At 42.2% G+C, this 18,514-nt stretch overlaps 1 protein-coding gene across 2 annotated transcripts in view; it reads left to right on the top strand.

Moving 5' to 3' along the window:
* The window catches only part of doc2b (double C2-like domains, beta), a 216,244-nt gene that overhangs the window by 154,609 nt on the left and 43,121 nt on the right, over positions 1 to 18,514 (top strand). For both annotated transcript variants that reach the window (XM_086309486.1, XM_086309485.1), the window contains one exon: positions 13,430 to 13,539. In XM_086309486.1, the coding sequence (XP_086165612.1) occupies positions 13,430 to 13,539 (110 nt within the window). The remainder of the gene's footprint in view (positions 1 to 13,429; positions 13,540 to 18,514) is intronic.

The raw sequence follows: 18,514 nt of genomic DNA, 5'->3' as shown, positions 1-18,514 counted from the left end.
TTTGCATGTTCGTAGTGTTTCCTCCCTTTGATGAAATCTCTACTTTGCAAGTATTGCACGTTGCCCTGTTGTCATCCTTTCTCATAAAGTGTAACCAAACTTTTGAGCGTTTGTGCCGCTCAGGCGCCGTGTTTCCTACTGGGTAAAAGACGCTACTCAACGTGATGACGTCATTCGGGGCGACTGGAATCGATAAGGGAATCGTTTTTAAAAGTGGCAAACGATTCCAAGGAATTGAAACAGTGGGAACCGGTTCTCAACAAGAACCGGTTTTCGATACCCATCCCTAGTGATGAGAATCTCAAATATGCCAGTCGAGTGAGAGAGAACCCAGGGCTTGAAGACTGCAGTGAAACAGTAGCGTAGTAATCGTCACACAACACATGGAAGACTTGCATAAAACAAATCAACAGTCTGCCTGCTGCTTGTTTGAATTGGAAAGTTCCTCCCCTTTAATCGTTTGAGTTAAAGAAGAACTGTGCCAACTGTGGATGTCATCTGTGATCATATCCATCCAGCAGATTTCATCCAGAGAAAGATCTCTCAACAACTAGTGACCAGATTGCCGTGTATATTCATCGCACCCTGGAGTCGATTCAAGTGATTTGAAGCTTTGAAGCAAATTCAGTGTGTTTTTTACAGAAATGCTTCTGTTTGGTCTCAGCAGCCGCTTGTGTGCTCTTCGTTCTGCAGAGATAAACAAGAGTTTAGAAATATCATGTACGCAAACTGTGGTTTAGAATTGCTCCTGCAGAAGAAAACAACATATGCTAATGTCAGGTATGAGTAATCACTTTCAGTATTCCAAGTGGCTGCATTAAAAATATATGTATTGGCATCGTTAAGTACAGGTAGAAGGCCTCAGTACTCATTAACAGACGTGTATCCAAGCCTAGCCTGAAATGTAAAAATACTGAATTTTTATATTGTAGGTCCTTCTTAACGAGGTCTTGGATCATTATAATTATAATACAGTTAGCAAATTTGATTCAGTGGTACAAGGATAAAGCAAATGACCAATTATATCAGGTAACCTGCTGCATACTCAAGGATAATCCACTGGCCAAAATACAAAGCATTGTACAACAATAAATAAATAACATAATTTAATGTTGACTAGAGACATTTTTAAACTTCGGATGGAACCAGCTGCTAATACCAATCTACTCTCTCTCACTGACAGGAGAAAACCTTTCTCATTACATTTCAAAATAAACATCACAAAGCGCTTCACAGCAAAAATAGCAGAGCATGAAAAAATTCAAAGCAAGTATGCAAGTATGATACAAATTATAAATGTAAAGTGATGATGATGATGATGATGATGATGATGATGATGATGATTATTATTATTATTATTATTATTATTATTATTTAAAGATTCAGCAAACACTCAACTTTAAAAAGTGATTTGAAGTTTCTGGCAACTTTGCAATGGTTCAGGCTTTACAGGGTAAAAGTACCGTGCACCCCAGGTTAGAACCCCCATGCAGCCCAAGCCTACCTCAGATATGTGCTATATATAAAAAAACACCCAGCACGCCCCTGCGGGCGGTTTATCCTTCAAGCTCGGGTCCTCTACCAGAGGCCTGGGAGCTTGAGGGTCCTGCGCAGTATCTTAGCTGTTCCCAGGACTGCGCTCTTCTGGACAGAGATCTCCGATGTTATTCCCGGGATCTGCTGGAGCCACTCGCCTAGCTTGGGAGTCACCGCACCTAGTGCTCCGATTACCACGGGGACCACCGTTACCTTCACCCTCCACATCCTCTCGAGCTCTTCTCTGAGCCCTTGGTATTTCTCCAGCTTCTCGTGTTCCTTCTTCCTGATATTGCTGTCATTTGGAACCGCTACATCGATCACTACGGCCGTCTTCTTCTGTTTGTCTACCACCACTATGTCCGGTTGGTTAGCCACCACCATTTTGTCCGTCTGTATCTGGAAGTCCCACAGGATCTTAGCTCGGTCATTCTCCACCACCCTTGGGGGCATCTCCCATTTTGACCTCGGGACTTCCAGGTTATACTCGGCACAGATGTTCCTGTACACTATGCCGGCCACTTGGTTATGGCGTTCCATGTATGCCTTGCCTGCTAGCATCTTGCACCCTGCTGTTATGTGCTGGATTGTCTCTGGGGCATCTTTACACAGCCTGCACCTGGGGTCTTGCCTGGTGTGATAGACCCCAGCCTCTATGGATCTTGTACTCAGAGCTTGTTCTTGTGCTGCCATGATTAGTGCCTCTGTGCTGTCTTTCAGTCCAGCTTTGTCCAGCCACTGGTAGGATTTCTGGATATCAGCCACCTCCTCTATCTGCCGGTGGTACATACCGTGCAGGGGCCTGTCCTTCCATGATGGTTCCTCGTCTCCCTCCTCTTTCTTGGGTTTCTGCTGCCTGAGGTATTCACTGAGCACTCGGTCAGTTGGGGCCATCTTCCCAATGTATTCTTGGATGTTCCTTGTCTCATCCTGGACTGTGGTGCTGACACTCACCAGTCCCCGTCCCCCTTCCTTCCGCTTAGCGTACAGCCTCAGGGTGCTGGACTTGGGGTGAAACCCTCCATGCATGGTAAGGAGCTTTCTTGTCTTTATGTCAGTGGCTTCTATCTCCTCCTTTGGCCAGCCTATTACCCCAGCAGGGTACCTGATCACGGGCAGGGCGTATGTGTTGATGGCCCGGATCTTGTTCTTACCATTCAGCTGACTCCTCAGGACTTGCCTGACCCTCTGCAGGTACTTGGTGGTTGCAGCCTTTCTAGCGGCCTCTTCATGGTTCCCATTTGCCTGCGGGATCCCCAGGTACTTGTAACTGTCCTCTATGTCTGCAATGTTGCCTTCTGGTAGTTCTGGTATATATATATATATATATATATATATATATATATATATATATATATATATATGCATGCATGCTCCCCGGGCGCTGCATTGGTGGCTGCCCACTGCACAACGGATGCTAATGTTTTTGTCACTTTTTATGGAATCAAACTTAAAGTAAGGTCAGTGCACGCTCATACTCTCTCCCGCACTCGAATGTTATCCACTGTTGATCTGCAGACAGCTGTTGTCAAGAACGTCGCACTTGCTTACATCACTGTCATGAGACATTCTCGCAAAAAATCACGGTTTTAGTAACGCAGTAACGCAGCGTTCCTTCGGGAAAGTAACGGTAATCTAATTACCGTTTTTGCAATAGTAATCCCTTACTTTACTCGTTACTTGAAAAAAGTAATTGGATTACAGTAACGCGTTACTTGTAACGCGTTACTGCCCATCTCTGGTGTCAAGTCTGCGTCTTCGTTTCTTGTTGTATTGTGAAGGTCCATGTCTCATGTGAGTGTATTCTGTTTTGCTTGGGTCTCCCTCCTGTTTCCCATTCCCTGATTACGCCTCAGTGTATTTAAGCCCCGTGTTTCTCTGTGTCAGTGTTGCGTCGTACCCTCAGATTTGCCTGTGTGTTGCAGTTATAGCTTTCACGGTTTAGTTTCTGTTTCATACCAGCAATAAAGCTAAGGTTTTTGAGTTTGCCATTTTGTCTCCACGAGTCCTGCATTTGGGTGACAGATCCCAGTGGAAAAGGGTTACATGGAGAGGAAGGTCAGACAGCCCTGAACTCCATGGATCTCCTGAAGGGCCCAGACTGTCTCAGCACAACACTGAAGCTCTGATCTTTCAAGTTGACACCAAAATGCTTCATATCTTTAAAGAAACTATTAAAGAGAAAGATAATGAGCTGCTTAGTTAGTTAGAAATAAACTGTGGACTATTATAATAAGCTGAAGTTATTTGTGCCCAGTTATTTATAAATCAATACCGATTATCCATTGCCTACTCCTACAAGTTTGTGTAATCAAAGCAAACATCTGTCATGCTACTCTTATCAAACTTTTTAAACTATGTTTAAAAAAATCAGATACTCAAATGTCCTTGAGTTTTTCCTCCTTTTAAAGCAGACTTTGTCTATCTTTGTACTGCTGATTCAGAAAATGTAACTGGGAATTGGTTTGAATAACTTCAAATCGAATTTTTTTGTTGCTTTTGTCTTGCTGCCACATACTTTGAACAAATTTATGCCACCTCCATGTATCGCAGTGTTAGGAGGTTATGTTTATTTCATGTATTTCTGTGAAACCGGGCGTTTTCTGCTCTGTTACATTTATTCAGACTGGAGAGCGCAAAGTTAACATGAGTTGAAATAAAATGGAATTTTATTTCGTAACACACTACCCACTTGTGCACCACTTCAGCCTTCACTTCTTTACTTTTACAACCGCTACATTAAGGGTTCACTACTTCCTGCTCAAGTACTGAATATTGGCACTGTAAGAATCATCCAATCAGAGGGCTATTTCTGGGGAGACTGGACTGTTTTTGCCCCGCCTGCCAAACTGTTTCTACCCCTCACTGGCTATTTCTTCAGATGCTGACAGAGGTCAAGATGGTTACTACTTATTATGTAAAACACTGAAAACACTGGCTTTGGATCACTCTGCATGCCATCTGCTGCTCCTACTGTCTATCAACTCTGGCCCTGCTGATGAAGCGGTGTGCTCCATTTTCTGTGAATTAATGGAGTTTTTAGCCTTTAAATGTGCTTTCTGAAGACTAGGCAAATATCTTTAGGGTCTGACAAAGGATCTGCTCTCATAGTGTCATACTGTCTTGTATCATTTTCCACTTGGAGTTTATGTAAGGGGTTTTCCATTGTTTATATGTTCTGCCGAGGGCATCAGCGCTAATGCCAACTATCCAACTCCTTTCATGTTAATCGCATACATTTATATGGATATGTCATGGATTATTTGACTGCAACGTCAAAAACTCTCCATGAGGGCATGCTGCCTCGTGGATTTGTCTCCTGTCTCATCAGGCAGCATCACAGATCCCTCTGCATTTTTGTGCCAGTAAAGCAAGATGCTGTCACCTTCTCCCTCCTCAAAGATTCACTGCAATCATTCTCAAAATAATCATTAGGCTCATTCTAAGACCCTCATTAGGACCCACACAAAGAGGTCAAGTCTGCTTGCGCTCTAATCAGAAGTGAAGTTTCATGCTCTGCTATAAAGCCAGATCACCTCCGATGAGACTCACGGAGGTTATTATGACCGTAATCAGACACAATAAAATGCCGTAATTGTTCCAAATTAAACCTGTCAAGTCCAGAGACGGACTGAATGGTGTAAACTGGCGTTGGTGACGTTTTGACAGCCCGCAGTGTTAAAAATGAAGTAGTGTGGCTGATGATGATGATGATGATGATGATGATGATGATAATAATGATAATAATAATAATAAGAAGAAAATTTGATGATTGGATTATTTTAATTATGATGATGATGATGGAAGGGTTAGGGTTAAAAACAACAAGCACACCGCAAACTTTTAAAGAGAAAGATTTGTATTTCTTATATGTTCATTTTGTTTTTTAAAGATATTCAGTAATTGGTCAGAGGTTTTAAATCTCTATACAGTACTTTCTATATGATGACAAAGGCTTTTTGTTGATTTGCTGACCTTGAAGACCTTGGTGGATATAAGCCAAATTTTAATGGACTGTTTACACGACCCCATTCTACACCCCTGCAAAGTTTTATCATCATTTATTGAAAACATTTCGTGTTTTGAATGATTGTCTGCGTTTTTGAGCTACTGTATTGTGTTTACAGACAGAATGACACACACACACACACACACACACACACACACACACACACACAGGCTACCAAAAACATAACCTCCCTGGCATTTTAATTTCCTCGTAGGAACCGATTCCAACCTGATGTCTCAGATGGTTTTGTTACAGAAAACCATCCTTGGAAACTGTTAAAACGTTGTACAGAAATTTAAAATGAAAATATAAATATCTGGCAGGTGCAGGTGCATGAACCATCTGTCCTTCACCGTTTACCCCGGATTATCTTCACTCGTTTAGAAAGTGAAGAAAGGAAAAAATAAGCTTTTTATCTAGCACAAATTTGTTGTAGCTAGCTATAAAGAGCCAATATGTTCTTATAATGGATGTCACATTACATGCACCAGCCATGGCAATATTGACCAGCACATAACTGTAATGTTTGCTTTATCCATTTCATTCTATTTTCATTTGCGTTACAGGTTCACATTCACTTGTTCACTCTAAAACCTGCTTAGTTTTAGATGAGGGAAGGTGCTCAGTTAGGGTTAAGAAAAGATTATAGATTTGGTTTAGACTCATGGAAAAATGTTTCTAGAATTATATGCAGTCTTGTGAAAAAATAACTAAATCCCATGAGTCGATTTCACTTTAGGTAGCAGTAGAAGTAAATTGGAGTAATCATTTTTATTACTTTTTGGGGAAACTGTGCTCACTCGTCTTGGCATTGCTTCGATTCTTTGAAGTTTGCAGGCAATCATTTATTCACAGCTCTCTTAAAGTCCCTGATCATTCACTTTTTGACTTTGACTCGGCTTTCGCAGCATCTTGATTCTTCTTTTTCAGCCATGTAGTTGTAGATCGGCTACTGTGCTTAGGATTATTTCCCTGTACCATGATTTTATGTAAGTTTTAGAGGGTAGCTAGCCTGACATTTGACCCTAGAGTACTTTGGTATACAGAGGAGTTCACGTTCGACTCAGTGACTGCAAGGTGCACAGGTCATGTGACTGCAAAACAGGCTTAAATCATCATCTCTGTGCTGACAATTAAAATTATCTGAGTTGATGCTGTGTTAGGTTTTCTCCAAACATGGAGCTTTGTCATGGTGCATTATGTCCAAGCATCTCCGCTTTGATCTCATCTGTCCAAAGGACATTGTTGAATAAATCTTGCTGCTATATTCTTTTTAGAGAGAAGCTTTCTCCTTGAAACCTTTCCAGATAAACTGTATTTCTTCAGTCAGTCTTTTTCTAGTTGTTGTGAAGTTTAGCATCATGCTAACTAAGCTCTGTAGAGTTTGGGATGTGCTGTAGCTCTTGGGGTTTTTTTGCAGCTTCTCTGAGATAAGTATGCTGGGATGTTCAGTCCTGGGAACATTGTGTTGACCAGATCACCAAACTACCCAAACTGCAGCATTTAAAGAGGTGCTGACAATCAGTCAATCAAGTGCACTTGACTAGAAGCACATGGCTGCTACTTACTGTCTTCATTCCTAAAGAAGCAGGAAGGATGCACTTAGTTTTTCACAGGACTGCAAAGTCCTTTAGTTATTTTTACAGCGAGAAAAAATAAAATCAAAAATATCAGTCCTCCCATAACACCCCCAGCATAACTATGTCCCTTTAACAATTACATTTTACTTTCAACAGAAAAAGATCTATAGGTAAGTGTAACATCATGTTATAAGACCTTGTCCCAAAAAATGGTAAATGGCCTGTATTTGTATAGTGCTTTACTAGTCCCTAAGGACCCCAAAGCGCTTTACAGTTAGTCATCCACAGATTCACACACTGGTGATGGCAGCTACATTGAAGCCACAGCCACCCTGGGGCGCACTGACAGAGGTGAGGCTGCCCTGTCACCCTGAATGACAAGGAACAAAAAGGAACAAATGAAAGCAAAGCCACTTCTGTCTCTTCTTCTTTGATTTTAGACCATCCTTTTCTAAATAAGTGGAATTCCTCTTTAAGTTTAATGGTGTAGAAAATGTGCATCATTATGCCATTATTGTGTTTAGTTGTTTGGTTCCACTGAGTATTAGCATATTCACTGTTGGGCATAAAGCGGTATAAATAAGACAATGTCAGTGAGATTTTTCTCAGCTTGAATAGTTTTATAGAAAAATAACAGATGTCAGAGTTTTAAACGAGCAATTTTTGGGCGCCGATTACTGAACTGTGATAAAACTGCAGCGCACATCTGCAGCTCGACAGGCCTCTGCGTTTGCCTTGTTACTTCTCTCTCTGCCTCATTCAGGTGTGCAGGCTTTTTAAACAAAACTAGTTAAGTATAGCTTATCAATCTATACATCCATGCAAAAACGCTGGAATAATCAGCTATGGAGCAAAGCCTTTTTAGCCTCTACAGTGGAAATGTTTGTGACACCAGTTGCTGATTTGTAGCACCGCCCTCCATCTATGAGCAGGTGGTGGCGGTGAATTATTTCCCCATTAATGCACGCTGATCACACGTGTGGAATAGAAAGCTACAGCTCCTCTGCAAATGGACTCATTATCTATTTAATTCACTGCTTTCTTTCATGGCTGTGGATAAAGCCAGCAGCAGCACTCTAACTCCAAGTTTTTTTTTTCTTTATTTCAGGGATCTGAACCAGTCAAACCTTTAATTAAATCACACCCTCAGATCTAGCTGCTTCACTGTGTTTTAACAACATGCCTGCTCACAAGTCAGTGTATATGACTGCATTGAAATTCAGCTGACCACTTCCTCTGCTCTTCACATCCTGTCAACAATCCACTTAGTAACTCCCATGAGAAGCTTGTAGAAAAGTCAAGGTGCCCCACCAAAAACAACAACACCTTGACTTTCACATAATGCAGGAGGAGCTGTTATCACTCATTCCCATATTTATTTATATTTCATGTACGTTTTCTGCTCCTATACTGGAAAATAGTTTTGAAATTTACCATTGTAAGGTATGCACAGTATCTGCACACCTTATATGCAAATACTGTGCTGGTAAACACCTCTGTGTGTCCCTGGGTTGCGGTGGCATGTAGAGTCTTTATATACAGTTGTGGTAAGAAGTTTGCACACACGGGCATGAAAATTAGATTGGAGTTTCTCTAATCCACACTCGGTCAAAAACGTACATATGCCCTCAAATATATACATATACTCACTTCAGTCTTTTAATGAGTGGTGCTGAAGGTTCTATAATGCCATTCAACTTGCCAAGGCCAAGGCCTGTTAACATCTCATTAGTATTCATGATAGACTGCAACTGATAAGTTCTCTTTGCAGCATAAAGAGCATTTATTTGACAGCCCTCATTGGATTTAACTCAGAACAATAAATAAAGCTGAATATGTGATTAACAAGCGTGTGTCACGGCCAAGCAGCCAAACACAAGGAAATGGACTCGGATGCGGACACTACTCAGTTACGCAGGAACTGTGAGCAAAGTTAACTTTATTACAGAATTCAAAGAGCAAGACTAAATGCACAAGGATGCTGAACACATCTAAACACATCTAAGAAAGGCAAGACAGAATATTTAATACGTTACGGGAGGCAGAATTAGCATTGCCTCGCTGAAACAAAAACAACTTAACTCCTTGAGGGGATAAATACTGTGAGCGGGCACTCAGCCACAATACTATGAACGCAATACTATGAACGCAATACTATGAACGCAATACTATGAACGCAATACTACTTCTTCTTTCACGAAGATACTAAGAACAGAAATATGCTGTTAATCTACGAGCAGAATTCAGGCGCTTTAAAGTCACACATAGAGAGACACCACAAACTGACGGACTGAACTATCCAAACTAAAAGTGGAATGCTGAGTTATCACTGGGTTACCAGGGGAGTGGGGTCCGTGAGGGAGTCTTGGGGCTGTCGTGGACCGGAGGGGGGAACCTGACACCGGGTAACATCCGGAGCAGGAACCGTGAGATGAAGGCAGGGAAAAGAGATCTTACAGTCATTGGATGCAGGCGAAAACAAAGCGTGGAAGGGGGGGTAGTGGTCCGGGTGCGAGAACAGGTGAGTCCAGGAAGAAGCTCCGTTAATTTCCGAGGCCAAGCGGGGGGGCAGGCAGGTAAAGAGTTATGGAGAAGCTGCGAGCTGACCAGCGGATAAACAGCAGCTGTGACAGTAGAAAGCACTGACGTCCAGGAGATAGTGATTTAGTAGATGTTCTGGCGGGGAGTGCATGAGAACGCTGGTCATAAAAAGCCCGCAACCTGATTACTCGCAGTTGAGGTGATGACAAGGAGGCGCGGCGGCTCCGCCCCGAGGTGGAATCACCAGCACGTGGGGCGGAGCCGCACTAACCCGGACCATGACAGCGTGTTACCCTATGAGTGTGGTGTCCCTCTATTCTCACTCAGATTCAGCATTTTGTCATCATGTCCAAATCCAAAATACCAAGATAGTGAAAGGTGATGTCACAGTGACTACAGCCATCTTTGGTATACAGTCTGTGTGCTGTACTGGTAATCAGTTAGCATTTTTGTTGCCGTGCAACAGTAGTGGAAAATTATGAGGACAGAACAAATAACCTTTGCTGAATTTGATTTGAAGACTTTTGAATTACGCAGTATATTTTTAACCATCAGTACCCACGTTCCCACAATCTGTCTGATTCCATTCATTTGTTCGGCATCCGGTGCACTACTCTAATGCTTCAGAGACATTTTATTCAATAAGATCAAAAATCTGGAACAACAGAAAGAAGGGAGGAAATACATGAATAATTAATGAAAACCATGAAAGCTTTCAAATTAAATTAAACGAGTTTATTAAAATGATTTTTTATAAAACATGTTGCTATCAGCCTTAAAAAAATTATTTTGAACAGTCACTGTGTGTGTGTGTGTGTGTGTGTGTGTGTGTGTGTATATACACATAGTGTGTGTGTGCCTATTCAACAGCCTTCCTCGGGGGAAACAACCGCTGATTGAGGGAGAAACAATCAGCGAGAGCCTTGTTATGTGGAACCCTGCCATCAGACTTGCAAATAATCACAGCAGCTAATTGATTAAATTCAACAAACTCACATGTCCTCACACATGGCACAGGGTCTCCATCCTCATCATGTCAGCAGCGTGCTCCCAGGATTTCCCCAAACAATATTCCGCCGATAAAGCCGCGTCACTTGTCACAGCGATTTTCATCACCTTGCTAATTTGCAATCGATGAAGTGACAAAGTGTACGTCTGATGGCTGCTCCAATAAACAGCGATGCAGATCTTACTAAACAAGCCACTGTCTGACGTTTGGACTCATGTCTCATACACCCAGTGGAAGGAGCAACGGCTGATTTGTACTTGAAGTACTTTGATCACAGATTTACATCTTTTAATGTGTCACCTTTAGCAGCACATGTCTGTACACACTTATTTTAGCTCTGTTTTGTTCCTCACCACCTCCTGAGGGAAATGTCTGACCGCGTCTGTCTGCCGCTTGGCATTAAGCAGGTAGAGTGCAGTATATTTTTAAGGCTTTTTCACTGAATTGGAGCCAAAAACATTGTTACGAGAGCAGTGAAAGAAAACTAAAAGGGCCAAGTTGTGTGCCAGAAAATGTGCTTTTGTCAAACTCAGATGAAAAGTTTTAAAGAAAGCATTCAGATCTATTCATCAAACTCAAAAATATATTCTGCTTTAATGTCTTCAGCTGAAGCTACTTGTCAGACTCTGTGAAAGAGCAGAAAATGCTTTTATTCAAAGCTTTAAAAATAAATAACAAAAAAGTTTTGCTTGTCGAGACCTGTATGTAAAGCCGGTGCTATAAACAGTTTTTAAGATGGTCAAAGCTAATACACACCGGGTGCAGCCACTCAAAGTTTTTAGATTTTAGAAATTTGGAAGTAGACGAGGCTCCAAAGGCAAGAACAACTGCCAAGAACCTGACCTGACCGTTGCACCGAGCTTTCTCCTAGAAGAGGTGTTAGTAACTACACTTATCCAGACACGATTCTTTTATCCAAGTGTACAAAAAACAAGATCAGCTTAGAGCCCAAAGAATTGAAGAGAACCATTGGGGGACACTGCAGCCAAGATCAGCTCAATTCAATTCAGTTTTATTTATGTAGCGCCAAATTACAACAACAGTCGCCTCAAGGTGCTTTATATTGTAAGGCAGACCCTACAATAACACATACAGAGAAAAAACCCAACAATCATATGACCCCTTATGAGCAAGCACATTGGTGACAGTGGGAAGGAAAAACTCCCTTTTAACAGGAAGAAACCTCCGACAGAACCAGGCTCAGGGAGGGGCGGGGCCATCTGCTGCGACCGGTTGGGGAGCGAGAAGGAAGACTGAAGGATAAAAGACATGCTGTGGAAGAGAGACAGACATTAATACCAAGTATGATTCAAGATGAATATGCTGTAACCCTTCTGCAGGTGAAGGCTAATCTTGTTGCCTCTGGCCCACTCAGGCGAGGCTTACAGGTTAAACATGTGTGGAAAGCTTCCCAACAAAGGAAGCACTCAGGCCACCTCACTAAAAGACGATCAGGAGTAGCATAATATGTGTTAATGCTTCATCAATTTCAGCTTGCAGCAAAGAATCTTTGATGGGGTGGCTGTAGCTCAGGTGGTAGAGCAGGTCATCTACTAATTGGAAGGTTGGTGGTTTGATCCCTGTCTGCTCCAGTCTGCATGCCAAATATCCTCGGGCAAAATACTAACGTCAAGTTGCTCTCTGATGCAGTGTTAATGTTAGATAGAAAGCAGTGCCTGTGTGAATGAGGCGAGCTGTGCAAAGCTCTTTGAATGTCAAAAAAGGCGCTATAGAAGAACCGGTCCAAGCACCTGAGCTATAAATGTGAAGGGGCTTCTCTTTCATGACTTTAAATCTGTAAACTGAAAATGTAAATTGAACACAAGTTCAAAAACACTTGATGTGATTATGAACTTGTGTTTGAGGTTTCAGATGTCAGTTAAAACATATTTTGTAGATTATGCTCACCATTGCAGTCAAAAAGGACAAGAAAGCAGTATGTGCTGTTTGCATTGTGGGTTCTTTGTGACTAACAAGCCCTGTCATGTCAATTGTGATATCTGGTTTGAAAAAATATGGCAAATATGTTTAAGTCCAGGATTCAAAACAGTAGTAGGAGTTGTCACTGTGCCTGGATCCATCTTTTATATACAGTGTATGTTTTCGACCACCGTGTCTTTGTACTGACCTAATCTTAGCTCTTCACCTCCTGACTTCAGTGCCATACACTCACAGCAGGCATCAGTTATGAAAATATTAATTTAAAGTTGTGTATGGTATTAGCTGGTTAGGTGGTGCATTTGTTTTTGTTTCAGACTGTTTTTTAAGTATAAAGATTTAATCCCAGTGAAAGGTCAGTGACTGGAAAATTTTCTCAAAAATGTGCTGTTGACAGAAACAGAATCACACTGAGCCAGAACAACCATGGTGTCTATCTTTTAACTTCAGAGCATTCATCACATTGTTCTCAGTGTTTTTACCCACTTCCTGCCATGCTTTGATTATGCCTGTCACTTCATGTAAATGCAGTCTGCTGCTGATATTTCATTCCTGACAGCGTTCAGTATGCAGCAGCACCGAGCTCGTGTTTGCATGCGTGGCACCAGACGTCAACGCGTTGACAAATTTTCACCCTGGCAGAGAGGCTTTGTACGTTTTCAAGGATGTTTATATAATTCTGTCAGTTCTTCAATGAAAACCTGAATGAACACCTGAGGGATGAGCTCTCCTGAGCTGTAGGAGGAGCTCAGTGTTTTTCACTCATGAATGATGTTCAGCTCTTTTTAATCACAGTCTTCCTTGTTTGTCTTTCAGGCCAATAAACTCAGAACCAAGACCCTGCACAATACACTCAACCCAGTCTGGAATGAGACCCTGACCTACTACGGCATCACTGATGAGGATATGGTCCGCAAAACACTCAGGTACTGTCAGTGCTACTCACGTGTGTCCACTTAATGAATGGAAAGAGAAGAAAGGGATGAAAGATGTGGAAAAAAGAAGAAAGGAGTGGTTGGACATATGGATACAAATGAAGAAATAAAACGAAGGAAGGAGGCATGGGAGGGAGGAAGGAAGGAAAGAAGGAAGGAAGGACGTATGGGAGGAGGGAAGGAAGGAAGGAAGGAAGGACGTGTGGGAGGAGGGAAGGAAGGAAGGAAGGGGGTGTGGGAGGAAGGAAGGAAGGAGGCGTGGGGGTAGGAAGGAAGGAGGCATGGGAGGAAGGAAGGAAGGAAGGAAAGAAGGAAGGAAGGACGTGTAGGAGGAGGGAAGGAAGGAAGGAAGGAAAGAAGGAAGGAAGGACGTGTGGGAGGAAGGAAGGAAGGAAGGAAGGGGGTGTGGGAGGAAGGAAGGAAGGGGGTGTGGGAGGAAGTAAGGAAGGAAGGGGGTGTGGGAGGAAGGAAGGAAGGAGGCATGGGGGTAGGAATGAAGGAGGCATGGGAGGAAGGAAGGAAGGAAGGACGTGTGGGAGGAGGGAAGGAAGGAAGGAAGAGGGTGTGGGAGGAAGGAAGGAAGGGGGTGTGGGAGGAAGGAAGGAAAGAAGGAAGGAGGCATGGGGGTAGGAAGGAAGGAAGGACGTGTGGGAGGAAGGAAGGAAAGAAAGAAGGAAGGACGTGTGGGAGGAAGGAAGGAAGGGGGTGTTGGAGGAAGGAAGGGGGCGTGGGAGGAAGGAATGAAGGAAGGAAGGAAGGGGGTGTGGGAGGAAGGAAGGAAAGAAGGAAGGAGGCTTGGGAGGAAGAAAGGAAGGGAGGAAGGAAGGAAGGAAGGGAGGAAGGAAGGAAGGAACTGGGTGTGGGAGGGAGGAAAGAAGGAAGAAAGGGGGCGTTGGAGGAAGGAAGGAAGGAAGGAAGGAAGGGGGGTGTGGGATGAAAGAAGTTAAAGGGAAGTAAGGAAGAAACCCCAAAAAAGAAGGAGAAGGGTAAACGAGTAAGGAAGCAAGAAAATAAGGGAGCATTACATAGTGAGGTAAGTAAGGAAGGAATACAGGTAGGAAAGATGAATAGAGGGATGGATGGATGGAAAAAGCAATGTAAGGAAAGAAGCAGCAGGGAAAGCAAGAAAGGAACCAAGGAGGCAAGGAAGAAGAGAAGGAATAAAGGAAGAAAGGAAGAAAGGAAGAGGCAGGAAAAAATGGGGAAGGGTGGAAGAAGGTTTAAAGGGAAGGAGCCAAAGGAAGGAAGGAACAGAGTAAGCAAGGAATGGAACAAGGAAGAAAGGAAGTAGCAAGAGATACAAGGAAGGAAGAGAAAAATGAAAATAGAGGAATAATAGGCAAGAGGAAGAAAATGGAAGAAAATAAAACTTAACCAAAGAACGAAAGGAAGTGAAGGGGAAATAGAAGACAAAGTAAGAAAATAACAAACACATCTTATAAGGACGGATATAAGGGGGAAAGGGTGTGTGTAGTGAACAAGAAGAAAAATAGAAGGGAGAGTTGAAAGGCAGAGAGGGATAGAATAAATCTGTCTTTTGTTGTTTTGGTGTGCTTAGCTGCCGTGGATCTGTTTTTAAAGGCTTCAGAAGATCATTTTCAGGGAGCAGTGATGTTTGACAGTTTCTCTTCTTCTTGGTTTCTGTTTTAGACTAACTACATTACAGCCTGTGTTTAACCACAGCCTCTCAAGCAGAAGTGAATGATGATGTTGCTTTTCCTCTTTCTTCCTTTTCACTGCGAGTTTGCATGCCGAGTCTGGAATAGCTTCAGATCGTAATAACAGTTGGGAAATCCTTTATTTGTCAGATTTCCAAATAGCACTTCTGTTTGGGTGAGAGGACTTCCTGTTTGTTTGGTTATTTGTGTTTCACTACAACACCTGAGAACACACTAAAACTCCATCTTCCTGAGATAAATGCGGTGCCCTTATGCAATGAAAGCACTTTGTTTTTATTACTTCACCATTCTTTGCTCCTGTATTTTTACCAAAGTGTTAACACTGTACAATCAAGTGGCGGAGGTAGGTTATGCAATCATATGCATAATCATTTCGTACATCCCAGGTGGGCCGTATGCAGTGGAGGATTTCAGTTTGCTTTTGTCTTCACTTACCCCCAAGCACCCCAGTCGCAAATGTGTTTCTAGAGTTAATGTTATGTGCTGGAATGCCGTGAAAACATTTCAGGGACTTTCACAGCATTTCATTTACCGGCTCCATCGATTTGTCCTCCAGTTCACTTCCTCAAGATAAATGTGGGTGGAACAAGTCCTCAGCTTAATGATCCTTTTGGTTTGCTTGTTCCTCCTCTCTGAAAAAAAGTGTTGTTCCTGAAATAACACACAGGTGTGTTTCTACTTCAAAAAGCTGGAAAAAGTCCCCACTAGTCTGGGTGGTTAGGGATGTTTTACATGTTTTATATTAAAATACACCCTTGTAAAATAAAGCATTGCAAAAGTTGTTTTTCCGTTAGCAGCATGCCGAGGTCCACCCACGAATCTAAACTGACCCCTTGAGCCGACATTTGACATGCACTCATTGAAAGGGCGCCCAATTTTTAGAGCATTGTCCACATGTAAATACTGTTTACTGTGCATGTGCATGTTTATCTTGTTTTTCGACAACAGACTTGCACCATGTTACTGTTAGCATGAGACGATTTTCTCCAAACGTAAGACTTCTCGCTCTTTGTTCAACTTTGATAATAATAACCATTATCTCCAGACTTCTGATTGGCCATCATTTCTATATTTTTTTAGAGTAATAGGGTTTTCTTGCCCTTGACAGTGCTGAAATCATCTTTTGTGTTTCCATGTGGAAGTGGATATTTTGCACATAATCACATAATCTCCACTTAACTGTTTTCTCTTTGAAGGTCTGGTATTCACACCTCAAGTTACCTTTGGGACTTAATTTATTAAAGATCCCTATTTATGTCCTTTTGGGCTCTGCTGGAGGTCTCTTCCTGTCAAAAGGGAGTTCGCCCTCTCCACAGTTGCCAAGTGCTCCTCATAGGGAGATATTGTAATTGTTGAGGTTGTTGAACTTAGTTAAACTGTAACTTCTTTTTTTTTTTTTTGCCTGCTTTTTCTAATTTCACTAAAACCTCGACTGTTGTTTGGGGTAAAATACTCCTCTTCACAGCTGTAATCTTATTTAAAACATGAGAAACTGGTGGTGACAGACAGATCTCACAAATGCCATAACCCAATATGTCAGGGCACAGATGCCAAACGACAAAGCGGTGTTCAAAATGTCTTCAAAGATTTCCAGCCCATTCTGAGAAGCAAGCGCTTGCTAAGAAGTGAGGTTTCTCTGAAAGTCTCTCTTCTTACAATCAGTTAACACTAATGGGAATGTTTTATGCTGCTAACATTTTGCCATTAAATACAATGTTTATCTAGATACAGTACTGTGCAAAAACTTCTTCATATTTATCTAGGAAGATTAGAAATGGGTGCAATGATTTATTGAAACATGCAAGCATGCATGAAGCTACAGTATAAGCTACAGTTCTAATGAGCTTTTCAGTATTTGGTATGATGACCTTTGTTCTTCAACACAGTCGAACTTTCTTACAATTTCTTTAAGTAGTCTTCAGGACTGGGTCTCCAGCCTTCTTAAAGGACATTCAAAGCTCTTCTTTGAATTTTAGCTGGTTGTTGGGCAGGGATAGCTCAGTAGGTAAAGTGGTCGCCCCATGATCGGAAGGTCGGCGGTTCGAATCCACTTAACGGCTACCCTGAGGTACCCCTGAGCAAGGTACCGTCCCTACACACTGCTCCCCGGGCGCCTGCTTAGTGGGCTGCCCACTGCTTCACTGAGTGAATGGGTCAAATGCAGAGAAAAACAAGTAATTTCCCCATGGGGATCAATAAAGTATCCATTATTATTATTATTATTATTGTTCTTCTGTTGTCTGTCACGATCCCACACTGCTTCAGTATCGTTGAAATCTGGGCTCTGAGGAGACCAGTCTGTGACTGATAGTGTTCCTCTGTGTCTTCTTCTATCCAAGTAGTTTTTTAGTCTTTCATGATGGTATTGTGTGATGGATTAAAATCAGATGGTTCCTTTTTGCGTTTATAATTCTATTGAATTTTGCACCAATGGCTGAAATCAGCCCCAAACCACGACAGACGCCATGTTTTTCAGGTGGCTCTAGACCCTCACAGTCATATCGCTCTCCTGACCTTCTCTGGACCTCCTCTGTAAGACCTGATGATCAGTCTGGTTCTTGTTTAATTTGGCAAACTTCACCTCTTTTCTTCCTGTTTCCCTTCCTCAAGAATGGCTTCTTCACTGCTCCCCTTCCACTGAGGCCATTTCTGATGAGGCATAAACAAACAGTAGGTGGATCAGCTGAAGAGCCCGATGCATCTCGCTGGTTCTATGTCAGGTGTTTGCTGTATTTTTTTCGCATTTCCTCAGGACGTGACTTTCAGATACTGTTTTTTTAGGCCTGTCACTTTGTCCTCCATTTGTCCAGCAAACAAGACAGAAACAAGGGACACAAAACATTTTTTATCACCTCCATAAGTTTACACAAGTGACTACCAAATCATCACAGAATGTTTGCAAAAGTTTTATTGCATTACTTCTAATAGCTTAAATGTATTTTGTGAAAACATGCTTTCCTACTACACAATATAAGCTGCAAAGCGCTCGCTGTACTTCTGGGACAGCTGGAGTAATTGCTGGACTGCAGTGACCGACTGTCAACCTTATCGACACGCTGCAAATATGTGACTGTATTTTGCTGATTATTTTGTGTTGCGGAGCAGAAAAAAAATACTGTATTGTTACTGGACTGAATGCCACAACAACAATGAAGGCCTGAAGCAAATGTAGCAGAGATGAGATGTGACAGACACTGTGCACACAAGCCAAAAGATCTATTCACACACAGAAAACACCTTTATTAACCATTTTCCAGAAACAATAGACTGCGAGAAAAGCATCCATG

The sequence above is a fragment of the Aulonocara sp. 'chitande type north' Nkhata Bay genome, linkage group LG10, assembly GCF_057382095.1.
Source record: "Aulonocara sp. 'chitande type north' Nkhata Bay isolate Kocher_YH1m ecotype deep benthic linkage group LG10, A_spYH_male_GT1.1, whole genome shotgun sequence".
Classification (NCBI taxonomy): Eukaryota; Metazoa; Chordata; class Actinopteri; order Cichliformes; family Cichlidae; genus Aulonocara; species Aulonocara sp. 'chitande type north' Nkhata Bay.
The sequence above is the reverse complement of the archived record's forward strand: the minus strand, read 5'-3'. Positions and strand labels throughout refer to the sequence as shown.